The 16190-nt window shown below is 41.0% G+C and overlaps 1 protein-coding gene across 2 annotated transcripts in view; it reads left to right on the forward strand.

The window, feature by feature from the left end:
• The window catches only part of GRAMD4 (GRAM domain containing 4), a 118463-nt gene that overhangs the window by 78119 nt on the left and 24154 nt on the right, over positions 1-16190 (forward strand). For both annotated transcript variants that reach the window (XM_014606488.3, XM_019487419.2), the window contains exons 5-9: positions 4917-4978; positions 9192-9324; positions 9812-9837; positions 13392-13483; positions 14441-14532. In XM_014606488.3, coding sequence (XP_014461974.2) covers positions 4917-4978; positions 9192-9324; positions 9812-9837; positions 13392-13483; positions 14441-14532 — 405 coding nt within the window. The remainder of the gene's footprint in view (positions 1-4916; positions 4979-9191; positions 9325-9811; positions 9838-13391; positions 13484-14440; positions 14533-16190) is intronic.

Consider the following 16190-nt stretch of genomic DNA (forward strand, 5'->3'; position numbering starts at 1 on the left):
CCACTGGTCTAGATGAGAGGTGCTACAATCACCAGGAGCCCCAGTCTGGATCTGGACTGCAGGGACTGGAGTACGAGGGAGGCTGTTGGCAGGCTTCACAGCAGCAGGTCTGGTGGTGGTGAAGGGAGCAGTGGAAGTGGTAGGCTCCACGGCTGGGGGCTCACCAGCAGCGGGAGGGGTCTGGGAGCAGTGGTGGCAAGCTTTGGCCAGCAGCACCAAAGGGCATCAAATTCCACATTAGGCCACCCCTCTCCCAACCCCCTCGCCCCCAATTTCCAGTAGCCTGGTAGGCTTGATAGAGAGGCTCTTTGAGCCATATGGCATTTTTACACATGCACGCACCGCAGTGCCAGGCACTTACATTTGTATAAATGGTGAAATGCATGTCAGTGCTGAGAAAATGGCGGCGACACACTTTTGAACTGAAACACTTTGAAGGTGTTTTAGTTCAAAAGCACACCACTGCCATTTTCTGCATGCTGAAGTGCATTTCACCATTTATACAGATGCATGTGATGAAGCGCTGAGACCATCATCTTGCATTCTCTGTAAGATTCGATTAATCAAGTCTGCTCCAAAGCACTGGATTTCCATTTTATAGTAATTTAATCTAGATTAAGGATATCAAAGATAACTGGTTGAATCTTTATGGCAATGGAATAATGTGTAGTTGAGAGGAAGTATCAAGTGGGATTCTCCAGGGATCTGTCCTGAATCTGGTATTGCTTAATATCTTCTTTAGTGATTTGGGAGGATGCAATTGTGTGAGCTCTCATCAGACTTGTAGATGACACCAAGTTGTGCAGAGTTGCAGACACTCTGGATGGTAGGGCTAGGATCCAGAAAGACCTGGATAAAACTGAAGAAATCATCTGAACTCAGTCAGATGAAATTTAAGAAGGACCAGTGCAAAGCCCTGAAATTGGGATGGAACAATCTCCTGCACAAATACAGACTGGAGAAGGACTGGCTAGAGGCTGCAGCATTGCAGAGAAGGACTTAGGGGCTATAAATGGGGACCTTTTGAAATCATGATTGTGTGGCTTTTGTGGAAATTGGATGATCTCTGCAAAATCCACAGGAAAAATATCTTACTAAAAATAAAATGCTGGCTTTGCAGTGGGAGTCAGCAGTCTCCTGGCCACGGAGCTTGGCCCAGCCAGGAGAAGGGCTGAGGGAGGATATTAGCACAAAGGTTAGCAGGCGACCCCTACCCCTGCCCCCACCCTGCCCCTCTGATTGGCTGAGAGTGCTGCTTGTCATGTGGCACCACCCCTCTCCACCAATCAGTGGTAAGAGGCAGGATTACTTGATGGATAGTTCTTACAGGAAATCTGCGGTGTGAGGGGTGGGGCAGTACGATGGACAGCCCTCTCCAACCAATCAGTGGCAGAGACTTGGGCCACCAGGCCTTCTTGGACAGTCATAGGCTGTGGGAGCCCCAGCCATGATACGCCCTTGCAATTGGAAGCTGGCCCTGTGATCTGCCCATGAAATTGGCTGCCTGCCTCCAAGAGTTGGGTAGACCTCTAGTTATAATGGACTTTAGGCTGCATATGTGCTAACAGTATGTTCTAATTACAAAAAAAACCAATAACAGAAGTCCTTTGCACTTCTGCACCTTACAGTCTGTACAGTGGCTGGAGGATTGCTTATGATTTGTGGCTTGTTTGTTCATTTTTTATAGGGAAAAATTCTGTTGATATTACTTGCATTGTAATTGAAGGATGATATGCAACATGTCCACGATTGTTGTTGCTGCAAGTAGAAAGTTTGGAAACAGTGTTATTTCTGTGGTAGTGGAGCATTTTACAGCCTGTTTTATGTAGTTTCTCTGGAAACACAGAGGTTGTGCAAGTGTCAATGGGGGGGGAGGGGGGAGTGCCGGGGGGACACAACTCTGTCCTGCACCCTCTGCTGCTTCTAGGTGCTGGCTCCAGCCAGGCTGCAGCCCTGTGTCCCACCATCAGCACAGAAATCACACCACCACTGACACCCCTGCTGCTGCTGGGCCCCGACTCCAGCCAGTCTGTAGCCCCATGCTCCACTGGCAGAGAAATCTGGGGGTGGGGGGGCATGTGCTTCACCCCATGCATTGCCTATGGCTGGAGATGTTCTATTATATTTAGTGCCTTACCAAATTCACAGCAGAAGTGGGCTGCACGGCAGCTCCTTTGACTTTGCAGGTTCCCTCACATGCCCCCACCCCCACCTGCCAATTGGCAGAGGGGCCCCACTGCTGGCTCCTGATTGGCAGGGAGGCGAAAACCACAGTTTTAAATATGGCGCTGTTTTTGCCTTCTAGATGGTCAGCATCAAGCATCAAGGCCACTGGGGCCCCACAGCCAGTCAGCAAGGGGTGGGGTGTGGGGGGGAAACCTGCAAGGTTAAAGGAGCTGCTGTGCAGCCCACTTCCATTGTGAATTCACTAGGGTCCTAGCTCTTAACCATGTTGTGTAGATTGGAGTTTGCCTTCAGCATGCTTCTACTTTTTTAGAAGTCCTGGCAGTCTGAAGGTATGACTAGAAATAACTACTACATAGTCCATTCTTTTTGGAAGAATTTAAACCATGGCCTGCTTATGTAACTTACATCATGTGATTCTTTAACTTAGTGAAGTTGAGGAGTGCTTGGCTCTTTGTAGAAATGGCAGAACTTAAACTTTTGGAATATAGTGGTGAATTTGTTCTAGCGCTGTGCTTCTCCACTTGCTACATCTTGCAATCTCTCTTGCTTTGTAAAGTAGGAAAGGCAAAGGAGTTGCAAACTCCTGATACATGTTCATGCTCTGAGGATTGGGACTGAAATATTATACTGTATGTAGAGCGCAGACATGGGTTAATGTTCAGTATGATACTTACCTGAGTGGGTATTTTAGAAATGAGCTGTGCTGTGGAGTTGGTATAGAACTAGAGGAAGGATTTGAACAGTCATAGAATCATAAAAAGCTACATCTGGAAGGGACCTCAGGGGCTAGGGACAGAAATTACACACAAACTGGTTTAAGTGATCAGAAACTGGTTTAAACCTGTAACAGAGGATAAGCTCAGTGCACATAAACCAGTTTCAAAATGGCTGAAACTGGTTTAAGATAAACCTGGTTGAATGTAGTATCAGACTTAACTGATTTAGGTCAAACTGGTGTCCTAGACCCCCTTCCTAGTTCATATTAAATCAAAGTCCCCCAGCATGCTTTTCAGCCCTGGGCTGGGATGTGCTGTTTGCATCAGAGAGCAAGGGCTGGTTCTGCCCCTCTGCTCCCTAGCTGGAGCTATAAGGGCTGGCTCACTGCCCCCGGCCCCAGGCAAACTCTTGCCGGGGTTTGGGGCTAGGGAGTGGGGTTAAACCCACCTTCCTCTGAGTGCAGAGCTGCCCTGCCCTGCTGGCTTACTTGAGTGCTGGCTTCAACTGAACTACAAATCCCAGAGGCACCTTGAAGCAGAAAGAGGAACTGATGATCAGCTCTGCAGCATCCTGCTGCAGTGATTGTGGACTGCTAATCTCAGAGACCTCAGGGGCATCGGGAAGAAGAAACAAACACACAGCCCATGCTGGCTATGTGCCAGAGAGCCATGCTGTTGTGCCCCTTACCTTTTGGCTTGAGCCACTGCAGGCACATGGCTGCATTCCCTGAATTGCAAGTGAATGTCTGTTCATTTGTTTATTGGTTCAATCGTTGCAGTTTAGACTAACCTGCAAAGACGGAATCAATTCAGCCTAGGGCTTTTTGATTGCCTGTACTTAGCCAGGAGGTTTAGTTCAACCCCCTGCTCAAGGCAAGGTCATCCCTGACTAAACATCCTGTCAAATGTTTGTGAAACCAGCTCCTGAAGAGTTCCAGGAATGGAGATTCCAAACCTCTCTGGATAGCTTGTTCTACCTTTACAGTTAGAAAGTTAAACCTAAAATGCAACCTAAAATGCAATCTAAATCTTACCTGCTGCAGTAGAGATCATTGCTTCTTGCCTTGTTCCCTGTCTGTCTCCATCTTTTTACAAGACTTTATTAAATCCCCTTTCAGTCTTCTCTTTTCCAGACTAAATCAGTAGTTCTCAACCTCCCTCATAAAATGCCTGCTCTTAGCTTTTGCTTATCTTTTTACTACAGAAAAGTAATAGAACAGTTTTTCTTGAAAAAGAGAACTTGGAAAGACCACAATAGGTCAGAATGTTTTTGACTCTATGCATTCCTTTGTGAAATTTGTGGGTTTATTTTGTGAATCATATGTAGTAAGCATCTATATACCTAACAGAGCTAATATTGTGTGGCACCTCCAAAAGGATCACGTGGCACCTGAGGGTGATGTGGCAATTCAAGTGAGAATCATTGTACTAAATAACCTTAGTTCTTCAGCCTTTCCTCCAAGTCATGTTTCCCAGGCCTCTAATTTTTGTCACCTTCCACTCAAGTCTTTCCGGTTTGTCACTTTCCTCTATTTGCAAGCGACACTTCTGTTAATACAAGCAAGTATACTGTTGGGTCTTTTTTTCCAAAAAACTGCCCAAAAAACACTGGCTCATTCCATTTATGGTCCACTGGAAGACCCTGGTCCTTTTCTGCAGTATGGCACCCTAGCCTGTCTGTCTGCATTTATTCAGTGAAGGAGGGACTTGCTTTAGCCATAAATAACAATTCTAAGCTATTTCCATGGATTACATTTTTTTTTTTTAATTTTAGTGGTAAATTTATTTCAAGTTTGCCATGGAAACGCATTGTGCTTCTGCTCCAGCCCTCTTTGTGTTACCTCAGCCACGGAAACAGTGAAAGCATTTCCATTTCTCAGCAGAGGACACCCTGCAAGCTGTAGATAAACACTAATAGCATTTGGCTTCATTCATGGGAAATTACAAGCATGAAATACCCAAGTTCTACAGTAATCCACTTTTTTTTTTCTTGTTCCTATTCTTTCTTTACAGAACAGAAGAGCTGCCTACAACTCAGCAACCTGCAAAACCACCAACGCAAGTCAATGGAACAGGTAATCTTAAATAAGTCAGCACTAGCAACTGGATTCTCTTACCTGATTCTCAATGCAAGTCATTTGCTTTCTCCAAATGGATCTGGAAAATAAAACTATAACACTGGTATAAAGCTCCTGGTTGTTTCAGCAGGTTTTGAGAGAGCTGTATGTGAGGGAAGGTTTTGTCATTCCCTTCTCTCTCAGAATGTGGTCCTGGCTTAACTTCTTGCAGCACTGGAAAAACTGAATGATTTGTACATTATGGTATTATCATATCCTTTTCCTTTATTGTAGATATTCTATACATCCTTGTGGAAGTATGGCATAATTTTTTTGGTGATGTTGAGAACTGACTTTTTTCTAATGTCTAGTTTGCCTAAAACTGCATCTTTGGCTCAGGCTATTAATCAAGCGTTCTGTTGCTCCTCCATCCACTATATCACTCCTAATTTTATAGTTTAATTTGTTTTGATTATTTAGTACAAACTGAGTTTTGGGGAAGTTTTTAACCTGTCTTCTCCTATACCAGTTTGGAAAGCAGAAAGAGGGGAAAATAGCATCTTCAAAGCTTAACTTAAAAAATTCAACCTTTCTATAAAAAGTACTTTCCAAGCTAGCGGTACTGTTTCATCCAAACATAACAGCTTTTCTTGTACCTAGAACCATTAAAAATCAAGACTCATTTGCAGTTTATCTCCCACTGAAGAAATCACAAGTTTCTAACACAGCAAACTTGCAGCATCGTTCAAAAGCATTGTTATAGGCTTGGTGTATGGCAGTGGGCTTTAAACATGGCTTTTGCCAGAATATTTACTCCCTGCCTGCGCTGCAAATTGAAGCTTGCTATTTGTGACCAGGCTACAAAATAACGTTCAGGCATGGTTCTGGCTGAATTATGTTTGAATTCCTCCTCCACCCCTAGTTTTAACACCAGTGCTGGATAGCTTTATCCTGTTCTCAGTTTGTAAATGTCTAAGTTTCTACCCATTCTTTTTCTCTTTTTTGGGCAATGGAATATTACATGGGGTATTAGTGTTCACAGCCTCTTTATGTACCTTTTGTAATAAATAAAATTTCAAGTAATATAACATCTTACTTCTTTCCTGTGCTACATTCACATAAATGTTTCTGTTCTTTTAAAGCTGCCTTTTATCCTAACTCCATAAAACACTTAGCTGAAATGAAGGAAGGTGACAGGCATGTGTGTGGTATTTGTATTTCCTTTTGAGAATGTTGGAATTCTTACGGGGTTTTTATGGCGGGGGCGGGGAGGGAGGAGGAGGTTGGATTTTTTTTTTAAGTTTCTAACCATGATTATTTAGCGTTAAGATGACACTTGCAAGTTGTGCAGACAGAACATATGGGGACTAGCTGTCAAGTAGTCAGTTTGCCTCAGATTTGTCAGCTTTCCATTTTCCCTCATGCTGATGGAGGGGGGTGGTTTGAAAATGAAAACCTGTTCTGCATATATTACTATTTGTTTGCATAAGGCATTGCAAGGACAGTGCAGATACCTGGCCTATCTCTAGTCTAGTTTGATTTCTTTTTTTTCCAGGATACTTTCTCAGAACCAAGGTGGCTTTTCAAAGACTTAGATATTTGGTTATTATAAACAAACTGACTTAGTTTCCAGAGTATAGGTTTGTTTTTAACTGTTTTTTTTTTAAACTTGAGCTGGTTGTACTTGTGGTTGAAGCTTCACAAGGTGGTTTTGTAAGTGATGACAATTTGAAAATATTTAGTGCTTAATATCTCCATTTTCGATGCTGTAAGAATCTGTTTCATACTATAATGTGAAATAATACTTCTAACTTCCATAAAAAGCTCTATGCTGAAGAGAAAATTACCATATGCACCTAAATTGAAGACTACTTTGAATTTTAATATGGCCCGTTGTTATTAGATTCTAGACGTGGAAAACTATAAATTTGTTTTAATTTTCCATTTCTTCAATCTAGTTATTGAAGGGTCCTTGTAAATTCATTCTTCTTCCTTCCTCTTCCCCCCAACCCCATTGCCACATAGAAGCAGGAGGAGCAGTGACTAGGGGATAGGCAGCCTTCTCCATGTCTCTTATCCCTATTCCTTTTCTGTGTCCGTGTCGTCCGTCCCCCCCCCCCCCGCAGTTGCCACTAATTTTTGAGGGACCACCGATGACCTTCACAGCTGCTCTGTGTCTGTCTCTACTGGGTCCAAAGAGCAGCCAGCCATACCAGGTCAGGTTTGAGGCTGGAGGTGCAGCAGCTCCCCCAGTTGCTCCATGTGCCCCTCCCCCAGCTCTGTGCACTGCTCTCCCATGTTCTCCCTTGCTCTGTGTGTCCCTCTTACCTGTACTTCTCCATTGCTCCCCCCCCGGCCTGTCAGGAGTTGCAACAGTTGCTTGCCCAGTCTTTATCAAATCTAAGATAAATATTTTTATCCAAGTTGAAAGGGGGGATAGGAAACTTCATCTTAGATTCAGGTAAATATGACATCTTTTATCTTTGCTCTGCTGGAATCCTAGTTACTTAAAAAAAAAAAAATCCTTTTAATAGAATTGTCTGGGAACCTGGATTCTGTGTCTGTGTCTGTGTCTGCAAGGTCCAAACTGGGAAATCTGGGGCATTCAAAGATTTGTCTTTAGGACAAATCAAAAAAATTGACAGTGTGGTCCCATCTTTCTCCCCTCCATGCAAAGTATTGTTTTAGGATCTCTAGAGCTGACTAGTCTCCAGGCAGCTTTGTGAATGAACTGGAGTTCCCAGGGTTTATTTTATGGGTGGTTGAGAAACTGAGAATCTGGAACTCTGGGAGTTAATCATGCAGCCCAAGCTACTGAAAGAATTGCAGACTTGGGAGCTGGATTTCTTGGGAGCTACCTGGCTCCCTGTTGGGCAGGTAAATTGGCAGGAAATCCTGTGGCTTCCATCAAAACAGGGTGGTCTAGCAAGAAGCTTTGTTTATGACACATCTTAGATTGACAGACATTCCATGGGAAAACTTGATCATAACTCAGGTATGATAACAGGTGCAGATCTTCCCTACTTGGTACCTGTTAATGTACTTTTAATATGAGCAGGTATCTAGATACATTGCAAGAACTCTACCACAGAAAACTGATCATTAGGGAATGTGACTGACTCTTATCTCTCTGCTAAAATCATGCAATTTTGTTATAAGAAAATTGTAGTTTGTATAGATTGGGCCTGAAATTTGTGGGTGGTAGGAGAGGGTGGTTAACATTTCCCAAAATGAGCTTGGGAATGGATTTATGTGATGAAATGGGTCTGGCCTACGTGATAAAAGGGATGTTATCCCTCTTTGGCAAAGGGGAAGAGACCTGTGAGGAGGGGCTCTTTAACTTGACTAACTTGTAATTGTTTGGTCAGTGGGTTCTTGCAGAAAAATTAATCAATGATGAAATGACTATTCCTTGAGAAGAACCTTAATAATTAAGTCATGACCTTGTACTACAACAGATTCCAAAATGTTATGAACTTTGCTCCAGCATAAATGGAGTAGGTTTCTTTCTTATCCTTAATAACTAAAATATTTAAATGATCCTTTTAATATAAAGGATATTTGACTTCTATGCAAAACAGTTTTAATATTAAAATCTCATGACCCTTAACTAAAATGATTTATCCACTTTTTATTAAAGGGAAAAATTACCAGTCATTATCTTAATCATAATACCACCCAACAAATGCTTGATTTAAAATAGTATATCACAACTAGCATTTGGTTTGAGATTAGTCAGTATTTGGAAAGTTATACTAGCCCCCATGAACCTGAAGCCCAGTGCACTTATTGGCTGAGTCAGAAAATCCTAGTAAGAAACCAGGTAATAACAACTGAAAGACTTCATTGAAAGTTCATGTCTTAAGCATTGAAAACTCGAGAAATTTGAGGGCAAATCTGAAATGAAAACAACCTAAAAAGGTAACACAAACATCACGATGTTTATTAAATTTATAATTCTGCTTAAACTCAGACAAATGATATCTATATAAATATACAGCTGTTTAATTTATATCTTCAGTTTTTCACAGTATGGTGGAATCTGCTATTTGGAATTGGAATTTAGCAATTTGAGTCTTGAGAGAAGAGGTAATTTACAAAGAATACCACTAAATTATAAATACGCATACAGGAGCAATTCTCGTTTCATCTTACAGCAATTTACATGTGATCTTTTCAAACAGATTTATTTTGAGTCTCAATATACAATGTATACTATTTGGGTCTACAGATAAACGGAGTCATACGGTATGTTCAAGAGTCCAGAAGTGGTTTTATGACAAATTCGGGGAGTATATCGAGGACTTCAGATTTCAGCCAGAGGAAAACACAGTGGAAACAGAAGAGCCACTTAGTGCTAGAAGGTAAAAGCAACTAAAGAATGCTTTTTTCAAATTAAAAGGGCATACTTTTTTTCCCAAATGAATGATCAATTGCAAAGTATTATTTGCATAAAAAGTAATAAAAGCAGGGCTGATGACTGCTTGTAAAATGAATGATTTTTATTGAGAATTGATATCCCATGTTTCTTTGCTTTATGGAATGATATGATACATTAGCACAGTTCAGACTTAACTAGCTTAAGAATTGCTTTCTTTAGCACAGAGGATAGCTTCCTCATTGGGATGTTGAAACTTGGCTTCCAGGTTTTGATCTGATGTAAGGTAGTAGGGCTTAGTAACTCATTTTGAGATGTGCTTTTGGCAGCTGAGAATAACTTGTAACATTGATTTACTTGATATGCATGTACAGCATGTACTGTACTAGAACACAACTTGTACAGATATGCCAAGTTGCACTGGAATGTGTACAGACTGATTAACATGTTACATTTATCCATATTTTTTCTAGGTTAACTGAAAATATGAGAAGACTGAGTAAGTACCAAGCAACAACCATATCTAGACATAAAACATCTCATTTTAATGTAGCTTAATATTTATGCATACAAAAATTCAGAGGTTCTGAGAAATAGATCTAGTTGAGAGGTAGAAGTGGTTTCTGAAACCTTAAATTCTTGCTTAGTGTAGACAGTTCCATTTATTTACTGTAGAATGCTAGGAATCCCTCTGTGCGTCTCTCTCTCTAAGGTTCTGGACAAGTGACATGTTTATTATACCTGTGCAATTTTTCATTGGGTTTGTATACTAATGGGTTTCATTGGGCTTCATACCAAACCATGTCAGGATTGTGAATGGACACACAATCTTATGTGAGAGTAGTAAATAGTAGGTTGCTATTCTAGTGGCTTAAATGCTGTGCCCAGTTTTGGTCCCCATACCTCAAAATGGATATAGAAGACCTAGAGAAGGGCTACAAGGGTGATGCGTGGTGTGAAGGTGCTTCCATGCAAGGAGAGACTAAAGAGGCTAGGTCTGTTTAATCTAGACAAGAGATTATTTAGGGTTTACAAAAAGCTAAAGGATGAAGAGAGAGTAAACAGGAATTTATTTATTATAATAATAATAATAATACAAGAGTTAGGGGTAACAAAATAAAACTAGTAGGTAGCTGAAACTAAGAAAAGGAAGTTTTTTCACACAACATGTATTTAAAGTGTGCAACTCATTGCCACAAGATGTTGTGGAAGCTGACAGTTTTTACTCAGATTCAAAAAAGAATTGGACAAAATCTTGAAGGAAAGGTGCATCAGTAGGTATTGAGCATGGGTTAGGGGTACAACCTCTGAATTAAAACTTCTTGCACCTTAAATGGTGGAGGCTGCAAACGGGAAAGGAATAGGTGGGAAATCTTGGTTGCACCCTGTCCACTATCCCTTTCATCATCCACTCTGCTACTCTGTGACACAAATCCATCTTGCCCAGTATCCTGTGGTCTGACGCAGTAAATGTAATTTCTTATGCACCTTGGATAGAGGATGTAAATATGATGCCTTTGTTCAGCTCTGATTAGACAGGATACCTTCTTGTTACAGAGACTATAATATTGTTGTTTTAATTAAGTGAGTATGGTAATGCTTTCTTGATGATCTGTGTAACCACTTTACTACTGAAAGGTGATCTTGCAAATACTGGAATACTAGTATAAAGTTACTGGGACTGGTAGGATAAAGACTGCTAGATTGAATAAAAGCAGGTTTGGGTCCTACCTGATGAATAGGAAATGTGAACCTTTCCAAGTGATTAGGAGAGAAAATCTTAGGGCATCTTGTTCCTTTCAGTTTACTAATGCTTTGTTTAGTCTAGTTGAAAGGTAACATTATCACACAATATTGCTTCCCTCACTTCCTTTGGGAGACTATTCTGTGGCCTGTGTCATCAGGAAGTCTGTTGTAGTCCTGCCTGAGTAAGAACTGCAAGATCAAGTCCTGGTATTTACTTGGTAGATCTGAATAGTTCTTAAGTTACTTCAGGTGAGTAGCAAGGCTAGGTGAATGTGAGATAGCATAAAGGCCTGCTCAAGCCACTGAGGCCTGTTCTCTGGCTTACAGTAGGCACAAATTGAAGTCAACGTTGTTACTAATGTTAACCCTCTCTTAAGGTTCTATTACTGCCGCAAGGCCACAGGAATTGCTGTAAAGAAGGGCTGAAAAGTGAACACCAGCTCTTCTCTTGCTACTGTCCTTCTAGCTAGTTCCACCAACTTGGGCTGTAGCATGGCCCCTTGGAGCTGCCCCAACTACTGTATTTCTGCATAAATCTATCACTACTTGTTTTGGGAATACCCATGGACAATATAGCAAGGATGGCTGAATGACCTATACAGACTAAGGGCCTGGTACACCTTGAGTTAAGTAGGACACGTGACTGAGTAAAAGAGTGTACAAGGTCAGATCAGGTTCATCAAAGGCTAGGGAGTTTAAGGGTGGAGAAAGGGAAGTGGCTGAAAGTTTTAAATGGCATTGCAGATTGATTTTTTTTTTTTTCGGGAGAGAGCATAAGAATACTCAAGCTAGAGTCTTAAGCTGGTTAGCTCAGATACAAGTTGTATGCTGGTGGTGGCAGCACAGAGCTCAGTGGGCATGTCTACATGAGACAATGGTCAGATGACTAATTCTACTGCACATTAGCGCAGTGGGCAAAGCCTGTGCTAATGCACAGTACGTTTAGTGTAATGCACATTAACATAACAAAAAAACCCCATTCATTTGTGCTAATGGCCAGTAGCATCGATTTATGGCACATTAAGTTAGTACCTGTCATTACTGGTACCAACTTAATGCACCATAATTATAGTACATTAATGAACATGTAGATGTGTCCAATGTGGCCTAATTTACTTTCTCAGTAGAATAAACTAGCCCACACTGAATTGCATAGATTCATAGATTGTAAGGCTGGAAGGGACCTTGGAAGATCATTGGGTCCAGCCCCCTGCACCAAGTAGGAAAGACAACTGGGGGTCAGGTGACCCCAGCAAGGTGACACTCTAGTCTCTTCTTGAAGATTTCCAGGTTAGGTGATTGCACCACCTCTGGAGGGAGCTTATTCCACAGTTTGGACACCCTACCTGTGAATAAGTTTTTCCTAATGTTGAGCCTGAATCAGTCTTCCAGGAATTACTGGACATTACTCCTAGGTTTGCCCTCGTGTGTCCTGGTGAACAGTTTCTCACTGAGCCCTTGATGTACTCCCCTAGTGTAGAGGTAAGCTGCTACCAGGTCCCCCCTCAGCCTTCTTTTCTTTAGGCTGAAGAGTCCCAGATTCCTCAGCCTTTCCTTGTGTGGCTTGCTGTGCAAGTTTCTGATCATATAGGTGGCTCTTCTTTGGACTCTCTCAAGCTTGTCCACGTCCTTGTCAAAGTACGGTGCCCAGAACTGGATGCAGTACTCTAGCTGTGGTCTCACCAGTGCTGAGTAGAGTGGGAGAATCACCTCCTTAGTTTTGCTGGAGCTGCATTGATTGGTGCATGCCAGAGGATTATTTGCCCTACTGGCTACAGTGTCGCACTGGTGGCTTATATTCATACTGTGGTCTATTATTACCCTCAGGTCCTTTTCATTCGTGGTGCTAGTCAGTTTGGTGCTGCCAGGCCTGTAGGTGTGTTGGGAATTGCTCATCCCAGGGTGAAGCACTTTACATTTCTCAATGTTGAACTTCATCAGATTCCAATTCACCCAACTTGCTAGCCTGCCTAGGTCTGCCTGTATCCGTAGTCTATCTTAAAGCATGACCACGCTTCCTCATAACTTGGTGTCATCCACGAACTTGGCCAGTGAGCTCTTCACCCCCACATCCAGATGTTGTTCATGTTCATGAGTTCATGTTGGGCCTTCTACTATTAGATAACTCTTGATACCTGAGCTGGTGTTGAGGTTTTCAGCGAACTCTTTGCACTGTTATATAATTTTTTAAATGATAATCCAATCTGGATGTGAATTGTGAGAGACTTGTTGTCACATTAAAAATGGTTCATGCCACTGTTAATTACCCAAAATAGCTGATTTTTTTTTTAATCTCCTTCTGCCTAGAGAGAGGTGCCAAACCTGTTACTAATTTTGTGAAGAATCTTTCTGCCTTATCAGATTGGTATTCTGTCTACACTTCTGCTATTGCCTTTATTGTAAGTTATCAGTTTCCTCCAAGAACAATAACTTCCTGAAAACTTTTTGGCCATTGTTTATTAGAGTTCTTTGCTTGCTATGAATCTGATTTGATATATTTGCTTAAAGCCAAAACATGTGGTACAGTTTTTAATACTAAATTAAATGCTATGTGACCCTTTATTTCATAATTATTTCACATTTAGATTTCTTGATCCTTTGCAACAGTGACAAGCTTCATATGTCAAAACTCTTGTCAGGTGGCTGGAAACATTTGTAGAGGTGGGGAAGAGGGGTGGAGATGGCAAATCTAAACCACTTGCAAATACTGGAGCTTTGTTTGAATACTTACGACAATCTCTTTCTAATTCCTAATGTGGATAGGCCCACCCTTCCCATTAATATCTGACCATAATATCATACGATGTACTAACTTGGGACCCTTGTTGTTCGTCTTGTCAGAAGTAAAGGTTGTTCCCTGAACCTACTAATTTGCTGTCACTTAAGCTTATTAAACTTGATACAGCTCTTTGGATAGAGTTGGCATGAAAAATAATGAGGATGCCTCCTGTTGTCACTTGCTCAAGTGCCTTATCCTTCCACTCAGGAAACTCTGATTCACTGCTAGTGTGGCCTTTTGGCCTTAAATTTGTCAATTGTTAACTATTGCTATTGTGACTACCCATAGCTCTAGTGTTTGAGACATTTAATACCATGCAGGAAACTGAGCTACTACACTTGATGCTTCTTGAGACTTGCTATAAAAGTCATAGTTCTATATGATGGCATTGCATATGTGAATCTGCCTGTCTTTTTATTGTTCCCAGGAATGACTGAGTGCTTAATGGTTTTGCGGGGGGGTGTTTGGAGCGTGGGTTGTGTTATACTGAATGGTTCAACAAATGAATTTCTGCATATAAATCATGGCAATTTAGTTGTGACTGGTAACTTTTTTTTTTTCTTCTTTTAATCTGCAGATTTACATGAATGCTGTATGGCATGGCTGGGCCATTCCTATGTTCTTATTTTTAGCAATTTTGAGGTTATCTCTAAATTACCTCATAGCCAGGTATTTATTTTGTTTATATCTGAAGACCAATTTTAAATATTTAATTTATTTTCTGAACAGGCATTTTTAAATCCATTTTATCCAGGAAAAATTTTAAGCTATTACTTGTGCTGAAAACAAGGGGTAAAATGGGTCTTAATTGGCAGCTTGAGATTTTTGAAGCTATGACAAATCGCTCAAGGTGTATAAACTAAATTAATATTAGGATTATCATTTTGATCATACCAAGTAGTGATATTTGGTTTCTGGTGATTCCAGTTATCATAATCAATGTTGCATATTGAGATTCCATTATGCCTTTCCATAGTACTGATAAATCATTGGAGAGCATCCCCATTTACCATTTGAAGCTTGTTGTGTTACTTTTTTTGGGTAGAAAAAACTTTGTTATAGACCTTGAACTACTACCATGTTCACCTGAATCCAAGATGACTCTGAATTTAAGGCAATCCCCCAATAATTACATGGAAATTTTATAAATGTGTTTTCCATTTAACAAATCTAATTAGTGGAAGGTTGTCTTATATTCATCCTGTCCAGTGCTGTGGCAGGGGAAACGGTGGTGGGGGGCTAGGACCCAGACCTGCACCCCTGCCACATGCCCCCCTAATGCCTCCCCACCCCCCACTACCTGCCTGCCCCCTGCCCTCTCTCCCTCCCACTTAGCTTCTGCTCTGGCTCCCCATCACCACCAGTTTTCCCTTAGGGTCAGAGCTGAACCACTGCCTGCCCTAGGCTGGTAGACAGGGCTCCCCAACCCACTACTCCCTATGCTGACTGGAAAGGATAAAATCTTATCTTGGATTTGAGTAAATAAATACAGTACTTGAATTTAGCTACAAATATGCTAATGAAAGCAGACTTAATTTTTTACAGTTTTAAATCTAATTAATCTTCATTGCCTGAGAACAGTGTTTTATGTACTCTGTGCCAAAACTCTATACTCTGTATTTTAGGTACTCTCAATACTTTATGCCGATTATATCTCCTTTTACAATAACACTAAAAAACCCAGCATATGTTAACTTTATGGAAAAAAGAGGTATTTAAAGATTAGTTGTATTGGTATTGAATCTCACCCTGTGTCACAAAGTTTAGGTTTTTTGTTTGTTTGCTTTTCAACTCTTCTTTCCAAAACCTCAGCATCAGTCTTAGAAATGTTAATAGTGAAAAAATCACTCCAGTGCTAATCAATTATTGTGACCTATAGTATATCAAGAGTTTTATTAAAAAGATGAGATTCCCCACACTAACACCCTGCCTAACTAAAATTTAACATGTCAACTTCAGTTAAATATGTGTGGAACTCTTGACTTTAAGTGCTGCTTTATCTGTTAAATGCTGGTTTAACAGGTGAAACTTCAGTAAAACCCATTCACAATGTGTAATGATGTAGGTTGTGGGTTTGTTTTTTTTTCCTGGAGAAAAGTACAAGCTCTATTTGGCAGCTCATTGTAAATGTCCTATGTAGTGGTAATGTATATTTTGTGAAACAATGCTGTAATTCCTTAATTAGTATTTATTGTCAAAGTGGTTGATGTGCCTGTTTAAGAGAACTCCCAGCTCTCTTAATGTCTTCATACAGTTCATGTGTTTGTTGTTGCTTCTTGGAACAAACTTGCAAATCACTTACTCTGAGCATACACGTGGTTCTCTTC

The sequence above is a fragment of the Alligator mississippiensis genome, chromosome 4 (genome assembly GCF_030867095.1).
Source record: "Alligator mississippiensis isolate rAllMis1 chromosome 4, rAllMis1, whole genome shotgun sequence".
Lineage (NCBI taxonomy): Eukaryota > Metazoa > Chordata > Crocodylia > Alligatoridae > Alligator > Alligator mississippiensis.